At 38.6% G+C, this 18,359-nt stretch overlaps 1 protein-coding gene across 6 annotated transcripts in view; it reads right to left on the bottom strand.

Annotated features, from left to right (window-relative positions):
- The window catches only part of DPYD (dihydropyrimidine dehydrogenase), a 354,140-nt gene that overhangs the window by 249,350 nt on the left and 86,431 nt on the right, over window positions 1-18,359 (bottom strand). For all 6 annotated transcript variants that reach the window (XM_039555944.1, XM_039555945.1, XM_039555946.1 and 3 more), the window contains one exon: window positions 7,959-8,046. In XM_039555944.1, coding sequence (XP_039411878.1) covers window positions 7,959-8,046 — 88 coding nt within the window. The remainder of the gene's footprint in view (window positions 1-7,958; window positions 8,047-18,359) is intronic.

The raw sequence follows: 18,359 nt of genomic DNA on the forward strand, positions 1-18,359 counted from the left end.
TGACAAAAACTGGCAGATACAGTTAAGTCTAGTAAGTTACACGGAGTGGTGTTATACAAGCTGCGTTAAAAAACTGCAAAGCACTGTGTTACTACAGTAATAAATGAGTTTATAGTACGTGTACAGTGTCTTAAATGTTTAGTTACACACACATTGTGCTTATGCAGCTTTATCCTTTTTAAGCCGAAAACATGTATTAATGATCATTACATTTATCAGTGACATTAAAAGTAGAATAGAATATTCACATTTTTTAAAAAAATATTGATCACTTCACAAAATTAGTGTGTAGTAGGCTGCATGTAAAACAGACATACCAAGATGCAGACCCGGCAGGCTGGTAACTGCGCACATGTTGTACATGAGAAAGGATCACAACTAAAGGGAGGCTGGCTTCATTAAAATGACACAGTTACTTCAGTTCATGGAATAATTCAATCTACCTTAACAGTTTGGAGTAATTTCTGTAGATGTTTAAATAATAAGATGACTCAGTTGGCCAGTTACTTAGAGACGTCACAGAGGAAGCCAGTCTAAAACTAGAATGTTTCTGAATTTTTTGATGAGATAAATGTCTGCTCCTGCCTTTGTTCATAGAATCTTTTTTCCTGTGCACTTCCATAGAAATAAAATTAATCTAACTGGGTAAGATGTTTTATGGTTTCCTACATCAAAATGTCAATAAATACTACATTGCTAACACAGGGAACAAAAACAAGCCTTAAACAGATATCAATAATCAGAGGAAAACAGGCAGAGGAGGATCTCCACATGTATCATTTGGAAGCGTTATATAATTTGCATGCAAATTAGACTGTTTTTTACTTGAAAAAAACCTATTAAAACACATAGGATCAATACTGAGAGACCAGAAGAAATTGCATTTACTATCAGGAAATGCTTATAGCATCCTTTCTTTCAATTCAATTCAGGAGCTTTTTAAATAAATTCATTATGCATCAGGGTGTTTTGATATTGCAGTTTTCTCAAAAACAATGAAGAATATGCATTATTATGCTTTCTGTAATAAAAATGAATACACTGACTTTATCAGAATTTGGAGACAGTGTGAATACTTTAAAAAGATAAAAGAAAGAAGTCATAATTTCTTTTTCATCTGGATTTAAGTTTAAAAAAGGGAGACATAGCAAAATACATGGAAAAATATCACCACCTCCTATTCTAGTTCATGTTCCGCAATGGCTTTAAAATTTACTCAAGATGTATTGGATTAAAATATTTCCACAGACCGAAGAGTCCCTATTTAAAGTATGTTGTTATATAAGGAGCATTTTTCACACTGACACACACCAGTTCAGATATAACAAGAAACGCCCTCAGTCTGTCAGCCCCCCCAAATATCTTCCAAAGAAGAATGAACAAAACATAACAGCAACTTACCAAATCATACATATTCTATATTATAATGCTGATGATTTTTAATCAATCCAGAAATCTTTCACATCATTTGACTTGTGCCATCATAACAGGACTGTAATTTCACACAGTGTCACTATCTTTTTATGAAAAAGAATGGAAGAAATATCTTGTACTGTCATTTTGTCCTTTGTAGTCTAGAATGTGAGAGATTCCTTAATTGACATAGTGTCATCGCAGAAGTCTATTCTACATAATTACACTACGGCAACTGAAACCAGCTGTCAGCCATTCCATTACACTAAGTACAAACAGACATCTCAAGAAAAGTCACTGCTTCATGTGCATCAATTTAACATCATTCCTACTTTTCCTTTTAATTTTTTTTTTTCTTTTCTTACTATTTTATTTAGTGACCTGAAATACACTAAGATTAACAGAGAAAGATGAATAAAACAGCACTTTCGAAAAACCTGGGGCCTCAAAGTAGTACTTAAAGATTAATTGTGATGCATATCTGTATATAATTATTACCAGTCACCTAGCAGCTTTCTGACTTTCACAATCTTTCATTGTATTAACCGTATCCCACCTACAGTATTTTACATAAGAACAGTGACTCGTCGTTTTCTACAGTCTTTGCAATGGCATATGGATGTCTTTTGTTAATTTAATCAGAGGTCCTTTGGCCCAGAAAAAACCCATCATTCTGTTTCTCTCACCTGTCATAATCCTATGTCTCTCAACACCCTTTCTCTGTGGCAATCTTCTCTTCATTTATTTTCTCTTAGCAATTCCACAACTTTTTGTATCTTGTTTTCCTCTGTCTATGCACTTTTCATTTTTGTTATTTCTAATGTATTACCACAAACACATTTTCCTTTACTCCCTCTATCTCCCAAACTTCAGATTCACCCTTATCCCTTGGTATCCATCTCTATCATCCAGTTTGTTCCCTCCGTGATTTCTCCTTTAAAAAAGCAGAATTTACTCTTGAAAATCCCACACGAATTTCCTTTGGTTTCATTTAAACCTAAGGATTCCTCTGAAATTCTAAAGCTTACCCTCATGTTCCACAAGTTTCTCTCTACTGTTCCTGACATTCATTTCTCCCTCCTCCATTTCCCTTGCCAGTGTTCTGCACAGCCCAGGGACAACCTTTCACCTTTTATCCAGAGGGCAGCACGGCTTCGCTGATTTTGGGGGTTGGGCTACTTCTCGAGTTTGTTTTTCAATATGGGGTTTTTATTTGGTTTGGGGATTTTTTGAGGGGCACTGGGTTCTTTTTTCTTGCTGTTGCTCTTTTTTTAATGCTAGCCTCCATACAGTCTGTTAAAAAGAGTTGACGTGTCAGTGCAAACGAGCTGATTTTTATTACTAAGGGATATGGGAGAAGATGGTCTTTCTGAACACAGAAGTAACTGTTGAGTCAATGTCAGGAATCACTGTAATAATGCATAGCTTGAAATGAAAATATAAGCGCTAGTAACAGAGGGCTACAGCGACAAAGTGAGTTCTACGAGTACAGATAACACAAAAGATACTCCTGTACCCCCAGTTCTTCATTACAGACTGAGACTATAAAGGCTGAGTCACTCACTCCTTATGCCTGTGCTGTGTAAAAAAAGTTAATATTCCCATGTGCATTAACAGTTGTTTTTCCATCTACTATTCAACCATAAAGGTGTCTGATAACAAAAAGCTCCAAGACACTCTCACTGAGCAGTTCAAAGGCAGAGCATGTGAGGAGCTGTTGCTTTCTAAAGGTCCACTTCTCTGGCACAGTTTTGCTGAACAGGAGAAAAGATGGAACCCTACAAGTGTTCAGGCTGAGAGATGCTTCTGGGAAATAGTAGGAATTTCTGCTGCTGTAAAACATTTGCTTGTGCCAGTCCTAAAGGACGACAAGTGTTAAAGCTCCATTTTACAAATTCCTTCTTGCTTTGACATATCAACATAGGGAAAGGAGGGCATAAAATCCTAAAATCATTCCTGGTAGTCCTTCAGGGCTAGGGGACAAAGCTTCTCCTGCACCAGCAGAACATGTCTGGATTCTTTTAGTGTATTTTTTTTCTTTTTAAAGAAATAAACAACTAAGACAGTACTAGTTCATTATAAAACAAGGAATATACATTTTGCAGTGTGGTGGTATTTAAAGAGGACAGCTGGAAGTCAGAACACTTGTTTGCCATCTTTTGATGTTAAGAAATAAATATAGTAATGCATGCCTGGTGAATTTGAAGTCTGGTCTGAGAGACACAATTGCAAGCGGTCTTTGTGAACTGAGAAACACGAACTGGGAAGACACAATAGAATAGACTGTACCTTTATAAAGTGGAGTTGTAATCCAGTTTGTATGGAAAAAGAGAGTGGAAGTTGTGGCCTAAACTCTACTGAGTCACAGCAGCTAACACAATACAGCGTTAAGTGACATCCTTTCTCTCAAAGAGGCTCAAGGCTCATTGAGTCTGGCAACTCAATTACCCTCTCAACCCAGGAACAACCCTCCTCCCCTGTCCCTCTTCTACTCCAGAGCTCAGGTCTAATGGAAGAACAGCCAGAACAGCTACATTGTAGATGGCCTGTAAACATCTAAAAAGCCTCAGGCTTAAGAGAACAAGAATCGCTGACCCTTTATGATTGCTATTGCCATTTCCCAACAAAACAAACTGCATACAATACAGAGGTTTTAAATACCTGACAAAGTAATTCGTTTTCAGCATACTACTGTCTAAATAGTTTAAAGATATTAATATATAACATTAAATATATTAAAATGAATCATGTTTAAATAAATACCTGCATGCAATACTGCTTACACAAGGATAAGGACAGGGAATTTATCGAACACAATTTTCTCTAAACAAGTAGAAGAGTAACCAGCTGAAGTGAGTTACTCAAGTGGGTGATGAGATTCAGAAGCAGGACATGGACTGCAGTAAGTCTAGAAAAATGTACCTCAATTCCCTGAATTTATTGACCTCAAACACCTGAACATTCTACGTTTCACCTATTTATTTTTTGCTAGAAGCTACCATACATATTTACAAGCTTTTAGATTAAAAATGGAAGTTTATTTATATGATGAAAACAGCAAAAACAAATTTATCATACTGAAAACGATCTTCGGTGACATGCAAAATATCCTTGATCATCTTAAGCAATAAGCAAGAACTTCAGTGACAATAATGCAAAAAATTTCATCAGGCTGAATATTCAGACTCCTGAATGATAATATCTAACTTATTATTTCAATAGAAGTTTAGCAAAATGCATAACAAAGTGAAACCATTTTCATATAATTACTTACCAGTTCCATTAAAGACTTTCAAAATTATAAATGATACATTTTAGTGTTCAAAAGCACACCATTCTTGTCTCCTATCTGCTCTAAAAGTCTGTAGAGCAGGTACCACCACAGCAGCAGAATGAAAGATGGCAGAGGACACCACAGGAGCAGCTCTTGTAGTGGGCTCTCACACAGATTCTGCCAGGTCATGACTTCAGGTGAATCATTTCAACTTTTGGTACCCAGCTCTCAACTTCTACCTTGTACCTATTGCTTGCTTGACAGAAAGCAAGGAGTTTCAAAGTGCAGTACTGTAAAAACAGCAATACATAGCTACGACTATAAAACAATTCCACTAATAAAGTAAACCAGAAGAATTTCCTGTTATTTTCTGAAAAACAGAATTTTTTATAAGAGAGATTTTCTAGCAAAGGCATCAGAAACTAATACATTAAAAGGAAAATTCAGCCCAGCATATTGCAGCCATCAAGTCAAGGCTGGGTTCCCTCTATGCACTCATCCTTAAGTTGCTTGGGACACAAATTACAGGAGGCATAGCCACTGACATGGAGGCTACAAATATAAAAACACAGAAAGGTTTGGGTTGGAAGTGGACCTTGAAGATCATCTAGTTCCAAACCCCCTGCCATGGGCATGCAGGACTCTCTAGCCTTGCTCCTCAGCCCATGAAATCAGCTACTTGCTAAGCGTATCCCACTGGGGGTTTTACTCACTTCTAATTTTGGGGGGTTTGTTCTTTTGGTTTTGTTTTCTGGATTTTAGTTTTAAAGTCAGCATCATAGCTGTTGCAGAGAAATGCTTCCACAAGCATGCTATGTAAGATTTCTTCTGATATGGTAAGGAGAGAAACAAGAGTGTAAGACTGTATGTAAACTCACACTTGAAACTTGACTTAACAGAAGCAGTGCTGATTTAGGCATGCAATTTTCCATCCTAACATCTTTAACAGCAAAAACCAAATATCTGACTTTTCAAAACTTCCTGTATGTGAATGCTTCCTGCTGCCTAGACAACAACCAGACATCAACATGAGGTAAAAGCGGTTACCCAAGCTGTGGTATACCTTTTATAAAAGGTTTCAGAGGGGGTACAGAGGATATCGATAGGTAGGGATAGGGCCAAAAAAGACATGCTATGATTACATTTCAGTAATTTAAGATACTTTGGGTTCTCCACAAAAAAAAAAAAAACCAACCCCAACGTTATATCTCCTCAGAGAATAGTAATAAGCTGCAATTCTTTTCTACAGCAGGATTTTCTGATAAAACACCAAGTGATCAGGTCATCCTGCAAAAACAGTGTCTTACCAAGCATCTGCAGCTTCCAAGAGGATTCAAAAGCCATCATCAAACAACCCAAATTCCATAGGGTTGATCCACCTCCCTGACCATCTGACAGGTTAAATCTGGCCCTATTAGAATCACTAAGAGTGTACCCATTGGCTTCAGCAAGGCAAAGACTTTACTTCAAACCTTCAAAGCAGTTTACTATTATTCCAGTATAGCACTGCCAAAACACAACTCTACAGTCACCCCACCTTTATTGTCTCTACTTTGTAACAGAAGCACAGAATTCAAAATGAATCAGCCATTAAAATGACTTACCCTTTTTGTCAAGTTACAAAGGGGCATCATATTTTGGAGGCTGTCAGAGTCTAAGAGACCCACCAAATTTATTGTACCAGGATGCTGCTAGTGTTAGTTCTTTTCCTGACATCTTCTGTTGTAGTCTTCAATCCATCTTCCCTGGTTGCTTATTCCAAGCTTTATGTTTTGATAACTAGGCCCCTTTTCTTTCCTCAACAACATATCACCCTATCCTACCCAAAGCAGTAGCATAATGAATCCTCCATAAAAAAAGACCATCCTGGTAAAATACTTCCATAAAATTTGCTTTAGGTTTTCTAAACAAATACAGCACAATGATGAGACAGAGAGTAGCAGTTTCATTACTGCCTCATACCTTCCCTGCTCAGTTTGCCTGCTTCACGATGCCTGAAGAGGTAATAAGCAACAATATGCCACAAACTATACTGTGGTTGCAAACAGATGCCTACATTCATGAAAATAAATGCAGCAGTGACAGCATACAGATTATATAAGAAAACAGTCTATATGCATATACTGGGCATAATGCCAATTACTGCAAACCACATCAACACGTAGTTACATGATAATTGATACACACATTTTAATATCGCCTCTTATCCTAATGTTTCTTGTTAAGGTGCAGAATTTACTGGTGTCTTCTCCGTACCACACACAGTTTAGTGAAAGCCATGTGGCTCTTCACTTGCACATGGAAGTGCTGCTGTTCCCCACACACTTCACTCAGTGTTACCTGTGCTGGCCCTTTCAACTGCATGTAACAGTGAGAAATGTTAGAGCACAAAAAGCAGACAGATAATCTTTATAGCACCCTCAGTAGATTATGAGTCTAGTTGGGCTCATGCAGACATAACTCCCATGGCAGCTAATGATTCCATCAGATGGGAAGTAAGCTTTAAAAGGTACGGGGCAACCAATATCCAGTCATCTCTAGGCTATCCCTGATAGCATAATTAATCTTGTCACATCAACTATGCAGTAACCTTTATTTATTTCTATTTATGACCATTAAAAGTCTTTGTAAATCACAATTCAGAATAATGTTTTTAAGATTTCATTATGATCATCGTATAGTAGCCTATTAAGAAAAGGTACAGTACCTCCAAAGAGGGGGGCCCATTTATTCCTGTAGTATGTTATTAACAGTCCTAATGAGTGACTACACTTGCATTAAACAGAGCCTCTTACTATAAAGGACAAGGTAATATTCCTTGAGATTATTATCTTTATACCAAATTTCTGCCCATAGGAAATTTAAACTATAATCACTTCAAAAAAAAAAATAGAAAACCACCAACCCTCCCCACCCCCCCACCTTTAATGAAAGGAGAGGCTTGTAACTGTAATACCTCAGGTAACAAAAAGGTTAAATAATGACATAATGCTCAGGTTTTTGAATAGCATTGTATTTGAAAACCATTAATACCAAAAACTTGATAGAAAAAGTGACATGAAGAAATAGATCCGCACTATACGCTATCTGTACAGGCACAGAACAGAAGTAAAAATAATCAAAAATTAGCTAACTCAAACTTAAAAATGTCTGTTCTAAACACTTTATTTTGAAGACTTTACAAAGATAAGCCTTGAAATGCAATCTCACTCACAAACTGCAAGTAACTGCTGTTTTCTCCTTCCACGTACAACTGCAAGCCCGACTTTACCTTGTTTGCAATGCTTGTGATGAATGACTTGATGTCCAGATTAGTTGGGCAACTCTTCTGACAGGGGGCATCTGCACACTTTAAGCATCTACAGGAATAAAAGAAAATGTGTCAAGAAGACATAGAATACAAGTGTTGCCAATAGCGTAAGGTTTTCAAGTTAGCACGCTAAAAGATAAGTCACAAGTAAGAATGCATAACACTTTCATAGAATTTCTATTTAAAACCTCAAAGCACTAAATTATCATTATTGACTGTTATCAAAACACAGATTAGTTATGTTTTGTTGACTGCACTTTACATAGGAAGGCAGAGGGTACCATTTACAAATACACAGACTCCACCTGTCAAAGTATTAGGAAACTGTCAAATTACATAGAGGTGATTTTTTTCCCTGGAATCCATGATTGTTAAACTTCTGACCAGTTCATTTTTCTATTGGAAAAAAAAATCTGTGCTGTGACTCTAAATTTATTAATTAAGTTCTGGAAGTCTCACTATGGATTAAATTCTGAATGTTGGACACTCAGACATACAAAAGCAACAGTATTTCCACAGAGGACGGAATTACTTTTTACTGTATGTCCAAAGAATAAGAATAGCTGATAAATTTTCAAGTCACTTTTCTATGAATTTTCTGTCGTAAGTCTGTGACTTCTGAAAACAATTCAGTAGTCTTATGCATACTCCCAACCAAAATCCCTAAGACCTTCTTCCTGTCATTTCTAATGACAAAACCTAACTGTATATTAAAACATCTTAAGTAATAAAGACTGATTTTCTATTTCTGCATAGTCATACATGGGGATGTAATGATCTGGTTGCCTGCACAAGTCCCATCTAAGGATTAAGTCCTCAAGACAGTCTACACAACGTGCATTAAGCAAACCTAACAAAAAAAAAAAAATACGTCAGCTGAAAAAGTAAAATTGATCTCTATTAAGCATAAATGTATTAGCACACAGCCTTGGTTTTATAGATCAATGATTATCATAGGTCAAATGCCTCACTACTTATCTCAGAATTCGTTGGGTTATTCCAGATGCTCTTTTGATACTGCTTTAGTAACATACAGAATTAACGTAAATTGTGGGTTTAACAATCCATGGAAGATGAAATAAAATTTGATTTTTACATATTATTTGAGCCTAGATACTTACATAAGTTCCACAAGTCTACCTTAATTATTGTTATTCAGTGCTAGGTTGTTACAGTGGGGATTCTGTAACACGATGTATCAAACAAGGAGTCCCAGGGAAAAGAAATATATATGGACTGATTCTTGATAGATGTTTCAGAGATGTTTATTTCTCCAGCCGCATGGCCGGGGCTCTGCAGAGGAACTCTTACAATCACGGCACCCGAGGGTCCTTGCCTGGCAGGGGACACAAACCAACCAATGGGGAACGAGGCTGACCAGGGGCAGGGAAAGGCCGTGTCTCCCCTCAGGGCCCCTCTCCAGGACCACATGGCAGGGGGAGGAGACCCCAACATTTCACCCGTTTATTTTTAACAAAAGAGATTTAAAACTTAACACTGAAAACAACTGGATAAACATAACAAGAACAGTTTCAAAGTAAAACAAGCCACCCTCCTGAGTCTTTAAATGTCCAAACAGATTCTCTGGAGCATCTTAAGGCTGACAGAAGGGAGACAGGACTCTCCGAGCATGCTTTGTGGGGAAACTGAGGCAGGAGAGGGTTTCTTCCATTTGTACCTGTTGGAACTCTAAACAACAATAGTTAATTTCTTCCTTCCCCCTCTTCATCCCCCACTCGGCATTGGAGAGGGATTTTTGGGGAAACAATTGGCAAAGGCATGCTTTTGTGAGGGAAACCATGGATGAAAAAACAGAGTGGGAATACACTGGGGGTAATAGGATATAGGAAAAAGGTGGGATTAGGAAAGGGAGACTGTAGGGGGGGCCTACAATGGAGATATTGTCTAACATGACTACGATTTTTAGCATATATACTGCCTTTTACAGGAACACCATCAGGCCCAGTGACCTCTGCTGCTTGTAACCCTCTTCTACCTTGCACAATTTTGAATTCCACCACCTCTCCATCTCCCAAGCTTGGGATGTATTTTTCAGGGTTATTCTTTTTAATAGCAGTTCTATGAACGAATATGTCTTGCTGGTTGTCACATCTTGTTATAAAACCATAACTTTGTTCAACATTATACCGTTTTACTATTCCTAAAACCTTAGCTACGGTGATCTTTTCCTTTTTCTGAGTGGCTGCTGTTTTCTGTCTCGCTGTGTTTTTGCTTTCTCTTTCACTTTTGCTCACTCCCATGTTGGAATTGTCAGGGCTGCTCGTGCCCGCGCGCTCTTCCCGGGGTCGCATTCAGGGCCGCATGGGCCGGGCCAGGCCACGCCGCTCAGCTCTCCGTGTGTCGCTGCTTCTGCTCTCAGCTGCGCTGCCGCTGCCTGGGGCCGCACTCATGTCTTGGCTGGGCCCCCGAGCGGCGGTCCCCCCCCGCCCTGCTCCAGCGCGCGTTTCAGCTGGGCGCGGCTCCGCTCCGCAGCCAGCCACCGCCCGCGCACCGCCCCTCTCGGTCGGGCGTTCACGGGGCTCACTCCACCACGCGCTGTGCGCGGCCGGGCGGGCACCGCCGGGTCCCGCCGCTCCCGCCGCGCTCCGCTGCCGACACTGCGGCTCGCGTGGCTCCGCCCGTGCGCGGGAACTGCCTCGCTGCTGCTCACAGAGCGCTCGGTGCACATGGCCTGGGTCTCACGGTCCCTGCACCAGGCTTCCCTTCGCCAGGACACAGCTGACATTGCTCAACAGTCTCGGTAATTAAATAATATTCACAAAAATATTCTTCCATCAGCATATGTTTTGACTCAAAAATTAACTGTGTCCAAACGGTCTTCTAAAAGTCTTTGTTAAGAATCACATCCCAAGAAACATAGAAAAAGTTCTTAAAAACCATGCCAAGAAGTGTTTCAGTTCTTTTTGAGCTTGAATTAAGCTAAAATTTACAAAGAATCTTTTCAAGTTTTAAGATAAATGTCCGTATGTGGCTCTGAGAGCCAAGAGTCTTTATATAGTTCCTTCATAGTTTAGATGTGGAATAGCAAAACAAAAACAAGAAGAGGAATCCAAAGTTTCTTTACTCACACATCAGTCGCTTAGGGATCGGGGATCATTCTGCTTGCAATTCTCCACCATTTGTTACAGTGGGGATTCTATAACACAATGTATCAAACAAGGAGTCCCAGGGAGAAGAAATACATATGGACCGATTCTTAATAGATGTTTCAGAGATGTTTATTTCCCCAGCCGCATGGCCGGGGCTCTGCCAAGGAACTCTTACAATCACGGGACCCGAGGGTCCTTGCCCGTGCAGGGGAACACAAACCAACCAATGGGGAACGAGGCTGACCAGGGGCAGGGAAACCCCGTGCCTCCCCCCAGGGCCCCTCTCCCAGGACCACATGGCAGGGGGAAGGGACACCGACACTAGGTAAGAACATTGTGGAACTGCCTGGGACAGAGTCTTTTAAAACACAGAAAAGCTGCAAAAGTCCAGTGGACTATATACAAAGACATGAAGAGCACATTAAATGGAAGGAAATTACTGGAATACCTGCAGCAAAACACTGGTCTGACTTTGTCAATCACACACATCAGGGTTTTTTTGTTGTTGTTTTTTCAATTAAGGGTGGAATACGAGAGAAGGGAAAGCTAGTTAAGTAAAAGATTAATTAGCCTTTCATCCTATTATTCATTATCCTCTAGCTGGGTATTGCAGACAATATGGCACCAGCAAAATTTGAAGGCACATGTGGTAGTGGCTGTTTGGATTTTCTCATAAGACTAGTCATGGACAAAAGGCTCCCGAGGATATACTTAAAGTAAACAGGGCTCACAGGCTGCAAAAGATGGGAAACCTGCAAAAGCCAAATCCGGGTTCAACACCACAGTGGGTTACTAATTCACCAAACTGGGATGTCAGAAAAGCATTGGCAGGTTTAGCTGTGGCAGGTGAACATAACACTGCTCAGCACTACCTGTGACAGGTACGTGTTAGAAGGGGCTTAACAAGCAAAGGTGGGACTGGGGGACCTCAAAAGGCTGTGACCAGAACACTGAGTCAAGAGGATGCTTTTAGCATTCTAAGCAGACAAGAATTTCTCTTCTTTGAAAGAAAGCAAAGTTCTAGTACTAGAAGCCAGCAAAAAGGAGATGCACTAGACAAAATAAAAGCACAATAAGGGCTCAGATGAGCAATTTGCCTGTGTAGGCAGTAAGGAAATAACAGAACTCAAAAATCACACAATTAAAAAAGACATCAATTCCATTACGACTTTTTACTCTTCACTTTCCTCAGTGTGGTTTTCTTTAAAATACAACAGTCCTGTATTCAAAATCAAAGGAACCACACTGAACATAAAATACATTCTGTGGACCATATACAGAACAATCTCATGTCAAAACTGACTAGAATGGCACCTGGCAGGATAAATTGTGTACAGATTACTCATTGAGACTAGAAAGCATCTTTACCAAATTATTTCTCTTTTGATTTTTGAGCTGCTTCACAAATAACAGCTGTTGAAAATGTCAGCTACTGGGAGGGGCAGATAATGCAAACTTGAATGTGAGCTTTGGGGAGGAGGGGAGGGTGCCATGAATATGCCAGTCCAGACTTTCTCTTATAATAATACCATCTTCCAGGCACTCTGCAGACTAAAGTGCACCAGGCTGCCATTAATCCCACTTATCACCATGACAGCTCAGTAATTACACTCCTGCTATAGCTAGGTACTGTAAGGTACAGTAGTCCTAATAAAACATCAAGCACTGTGCTGAATGCACGCTGGTGAGGTGTTTTATTAAACCTGGGGGGTTGATCATCAAGTGACATAAGTGTTGACCTATTTTTCTATATGACAATAAATTATCCTTTGACCATACCATAATAGATATTACAGAGTGCATTTACTGTACAAAGGAGCAAAGGTATTGCATTCTGGTGAACCAGGCAGAAAGCATAAATAAAGTAGTTGAGTCACACACCAGAAAGTTATTACATAAATTGCTGTAAGTGATTGATCCTTTCAAAAATCACAGGCAAAATACCGTGCTTAAGGGAATACACCAACAATTACCATGAGCTTCAGTTCCACATGCATATACTGCAATGGAGAAACATTAAGTATTATACTTCCTTCCTTTTTCTTCAGCTGTCCTCCCACCCTGTGAAATCCCACCTTTCATTTTACAAGGTTATTTTATTATTATGATTTTGGTTCAAAATATTGTAAATAACAAATTAGAAATTGAGATTAAATGTTTCTAATTCACCTGTTAACTCCTAGCAAATTAAATGAAGAGGTGCATGGTCACTACTAAAAAAAACCCGAACAGCTTTCTGGACTACATATGGACCTGTGCTAATCTGAGAATATAAATCTCAGCATTTCTTAAAAATATAAGAAAAATCCTACTGACTATCAGAAAGCACCTTATATTATGAATTTTTCTCCCATTTGTTCATGGAACAGCATCTCCTTTAGAAACATATAAGCTGTGCTGAATCTTAAAAAACACCACATTCACTTCACATGCATATTAATTTCCATATAAAAGGCAACACCATAGTCTTTGCACTGCAAAAGAGAAAAGGAAGCCATAGCCAAGACTAATTTTCAGTTAATAGCTTTTGTTGTATAGTTGTTGAAATACTACCCAATATTTTATCTTAAAGTTAAGATCTCTGACCAACAGTACCATTTCCAGGCACAGACCAGCTCTTAACACACTTTTGCTTCTAAACAAAGAAGGGCAATTTAGTTGTATTGTTACGTAAAAATGCAGCAAACAATTCTCTATACAACTGGCAATAACATCACCTGAAGTGCAATCACATGAATGCTGAAAGGCTGGGCGTGCAACAGATAATCCTGAGTAATATTCCACAGCAAATTGTACTGATAACTCATCAAATCTTCATGTATCACAAAACAGACCAAATAACCTTTAGTATGGTTACTGTTGGCAGAGGTTTAGAAGCAAATTGAATCCTAATTCATTTATGCAGGTTTCTGCAGGACATAGTAATTTTGAAAAAAGGCTTCCAGCTCTACTACTTGTAGAAATTTCTAAAACTTTATCCACTGCTCAGAGAAATAGCCCAGATGATGTTCTATATGTACTTCCTGAAGCTTTGGTCAATTAACTTTAAGAAAGTAGTAGAGCTAATGGCACCCAATAAATAAGAGGCCAGTTTGAACAGGAGACCCAACCTTGACCCAACCAAGGCTCTTCTTGGTTCCAAGTCTCTTGCACCACTCTGAACTGGGGACAGTAAGTACTGAAATAAGAAAGCTGCATGTCAGGAAGAAATTAATCTATTATTCCCAAATAAATCTAAATCCCAAGTTGAATGCCCATTGCCTTGACGGCAAAAGTGAAGAGCATTAGATAGATTTTTCTCTTGAGGTTCAATCTTTTAATTACGGCTAATTTTGTAGAATTTAGGCCTCCTTATCCCCATTTGGACTTGCTTCTTGCTGCACTGAAACAGGGTCAAGAACAAACCTAAGCAGAGATTTCAACATCTATAGACTCATTTCAGAAAGGTAAGAGACGTCAGGATAAAGATCCAAGAAAGATCCACTACATAAATGGTAAGCAATTGGTGAAAACCTACTGTTGGCAGCTGTAAAAAGAAAAAAAAAAAGCTGCCATTGTTTTCCTAATTAAAAACAACCAACCAACCACACACCCTAAACTAACATTCACAGAGAAAAATCCCACATCCTTCTGTCTTCATGTTCATTGCATGCACTGGATAGAAGAAGAGAAAAGGATTATAAATATTTTGCGAGGTGTAAATACCAAAACACCTCAAAAGTTGATATAAGGGTTTGATGAGTACCAGAGACATATGATACTTACAGGAATATTCAAAGTCAAGAAACAGAAAAAGAATTCTCACATGCAAGGCCAAGCTCTGTTGTGTATGTGCAACGTGGCAAAGATGACAAAATCTTAAATCAGAATTGGCTATGAAAACAATTTTGGGCTATAGGAAAAACAGATCTAATTGCCAAGAAATACCTCTGAACACAAAAGGCACCAGAAACTATACAAAACATAGAAATACAGGCAAGTAGATACCCTGGTCCTGGATATGTAATACTGGGTGAAAGGCAGCAGTCTTTCAGGTTATATTGCAAAATTACATGTGACAAATTCTATTTGTGAGAAATGCCCAGCCTGTTAGCCTGTTAGCACAGGAGCCATAAGAAACAAACAAAACATTCAATATCATGTAAATTTGCAATACTAGTTCGTATCTAAAGAAAGAGGGAAAGACTCCCACGTTGTCACTGTTGCCTCTTCAGTCACCTGAAGTCCCTTAAGCCTTCTACAGATCCATAATAAAATGGCACTACTTCTCTGTCAGTAAGTTCACATGACCAGAGGAAGCAAATTTTAAATAGAGGCACTCTACAGGATTAGAGACAGACATGACATTGCTGCTGGCAGTAACAGGACGTGTAAGGGAGGTGCTTTTTATCGAAAAGAAGAAATGATCAGAGTTGAAAGTTAGTCTTCAGACACAAAAACCTCCTACCCTAGTGCAGAATAATGGCACTTACAGACAAAGTTATTTTTGGACACTTAAGAGGTAGTGAATCATATGGACATAGGCTCCAAATCATTCTATTCATCAATGCCTCATCTTTCTCTTTTCTTCTTTGGCTCTCCACACAGCCATAATTCTTTTCTCATCTACTTCTGAATCCCCTTTGAGTGCAGGAACTCTCCTCTCCTCTTTGCTTCTGCTTCGCTGTCTTCCTGTTTTCTGTAGTCTTTTTTCCCCATTCATCTGAAACTTTTCCACTTCTCTGTCCTATAACTTTTTATCATCTTTCATCGTAACTTCATTTTAATGGACAATGTTGATAATATAAAAAAAAGAAGCCACTGTCTGACATCAGGTATCTATGACAGTGGTGTAGGAGAGTGTGCACCGGTCACTTTACAGTCCATTTTCTGAGTTTTTGCCATCTACCATCCAGCCCTTCAGAAACCTCCATTTCTGCACTAAAACCATCATTGCCTAACGCCATGTCTTCTGCATACTCTGGACATAGCTGTCTTGGTCTGTGATCAGACACACAAATGGAGGCTAGCAGAGGAAAAGTAGGTTGGTGGGATTTCCTCTTAACCCCTTTCTGAGCAGTAGGAACACTGCCGGGCTCTGCCTACACTGCACCATAGGGAGCAGCCTGCTCCAAGTCAGTTCATGGGAAATGATATTCTCCTTAAATTCCTCCTGCCATTTTACTGGGACACAGAATTTTTCACCAATCATTTTGCAATATAACCTAAAAGATTGCTGCCTTTCACCCACTTCATTTATATAACTTGTATATCATTACTTTAATCGTATTTCACCAATTTATAATGTTGCTGAATAAAGCTGTTATATAAATAAGAGGGATTAAAAACAGAAAACACAGTTCAGCTTACAGGATACTGTAGCACAAAGCATGTCTATCAGCTGAGGCCAAATCAGAAAAACTGTATCATCCTTTTGACATATTAGAAATCAAAACTTTTATATATATGTGATGAAACTCATTTCAACCATCCATTACATTAATTCTAAGCATGGTCCCCTTTTTCTCGTTTCATAGTAAGCATTATGAAATTGCTATGTTTTCAACAGTATTAACCAACATTCAATATTCATTAAACTGCCCCAGAAAAACTATGTCTAGTTAAAGGTTTTATTGTTGCCAACAACATATTTTTATTTATATATTAGAGTTTTTAGAGTTACAAAAATAAAATACTTAAAAGTCAATCTGAAACTTCTCTGTTAACACTGATTAAATTTAACACTACATATTAATTAGTATTTTGTCATCATCATAGGAACACAATATAGTTTCTTGATTATAAAAATAAACTTGATAGTACCCATACTATTCCAGTAGTGCAAAAGACACACAAGAAACACACTTGATAAAACACTGATAGTACCTATTTAGACCTCAAACTGTGCTCTTCAAGTCCTTGAAACCAGCACTTTACCGGCCAAACCAGCCACTTGTGGCCCAGCCACACCTCGCCTTACGGAGCTTTTAAAGCGGGTACATTTATGTTCACCAGAACAGTGATCCCTTTCACATAAGAGACAGCTGTTACACGATGTTCAATATCCTTTTAATCCTCTATAGACCATAGCCAGAAAGGTTGACAGAACTGACAGTTTTTATTATGACTTGTCCTGTACACAATAATCTTCTTTCGCCTGGACTATTCTCCCAGAAGTGTCACAGATTTTTTGACTTACATCAACGATCATTTCTAGGGTTTTTAGGAGATAAGAAATTATTTTTATGTGGCATGACTCTTGTCCTGTGTAAATTACCTTTCCAAAATATGAAACACCTGTTGTCTGTTTATCTTAATGTCAATAAAACTGCTCTGGATTCATTTCTGGATTCATACTTTACAAGTTTAGTCAAAGAGTTTTTTTTCTCCCAAATGCCTTCATCATCTATGCACGTCTTACAAATGCCACTCTGTTCAATATATCATTAATATCAGGACCACACATCTACCATTTATTTGCACTGAAAACATTGATTACATTTAAGAATAACATACATAAACAATCTATGATACAACAGAACCTAACTAAAATGCATTAATTGAAAATTAAAGAAAATGTTCTCAGTTGAAAACTACAAACCCAGAAGAAATGGATTTACTCACAACCTGTCTAGAAATTTAAGCAATTCTACCACAATTAACAGAAGAGTGATTTAAATAAAGAACTTTTGTGGAGAATTAGACTTGGGAAAGGCAGTAACAGCATAATAAGCTAAAGCTTCCCTTTTTAGGATCTGAGCACCAAAAAATTCCCCACTTCTCTCTTTTCCATCACCCTGCAATTATCCACAGATCTGATCGAATGCTGATCTATAACCCTGCCACTCACAAATCAGCTGCACTGCTCTCTGCACACACTGTGTTCCCACCATTTCCAAACTCCTGATGCTATTAGCAAGGGGCAGAAATGTGGGAGAAAGGGAGAAAAGAGGGCAAAAGACCAGGAGGTTTTTTAGCTTTGCTGTTGGTGTCACCTGAATATTTGACCCTACACAGGGCATACTCGGGAAGCAGGCAAAAGCACAAATTAAGTCATTGAATTTTGGATTAAAAAAAAAAACAACAAACTTCAAAGGTTCCAATTGCTCACTTTCAGATTTGCAGAAACAAAAAATAATTATCCATTTTGGCTGCAACTACAGTTTAGAACTCCAGAGAAAATTAAGAGGTCAGCCACCTTTCTACTGTGAACATGGTAAAGATGCTTCTTCCAATGGAGGAGATAAGTCATTGATCCCAGATGACCACCTTT

Source organism: Corvus cornix, chromosome 8, assembly GCF_000738735.6.
Source record: "Corvus cornix cornix isolate S_Up_H32 chromosome 8, ASM73873v5, whole genome shotgun sequence".
Taxonomy (NCBI): Eukaryota; Metazoa; Chordata; class Aves; order Passeriformes; family Corvidae; genus Corvus; species Corvus cornix.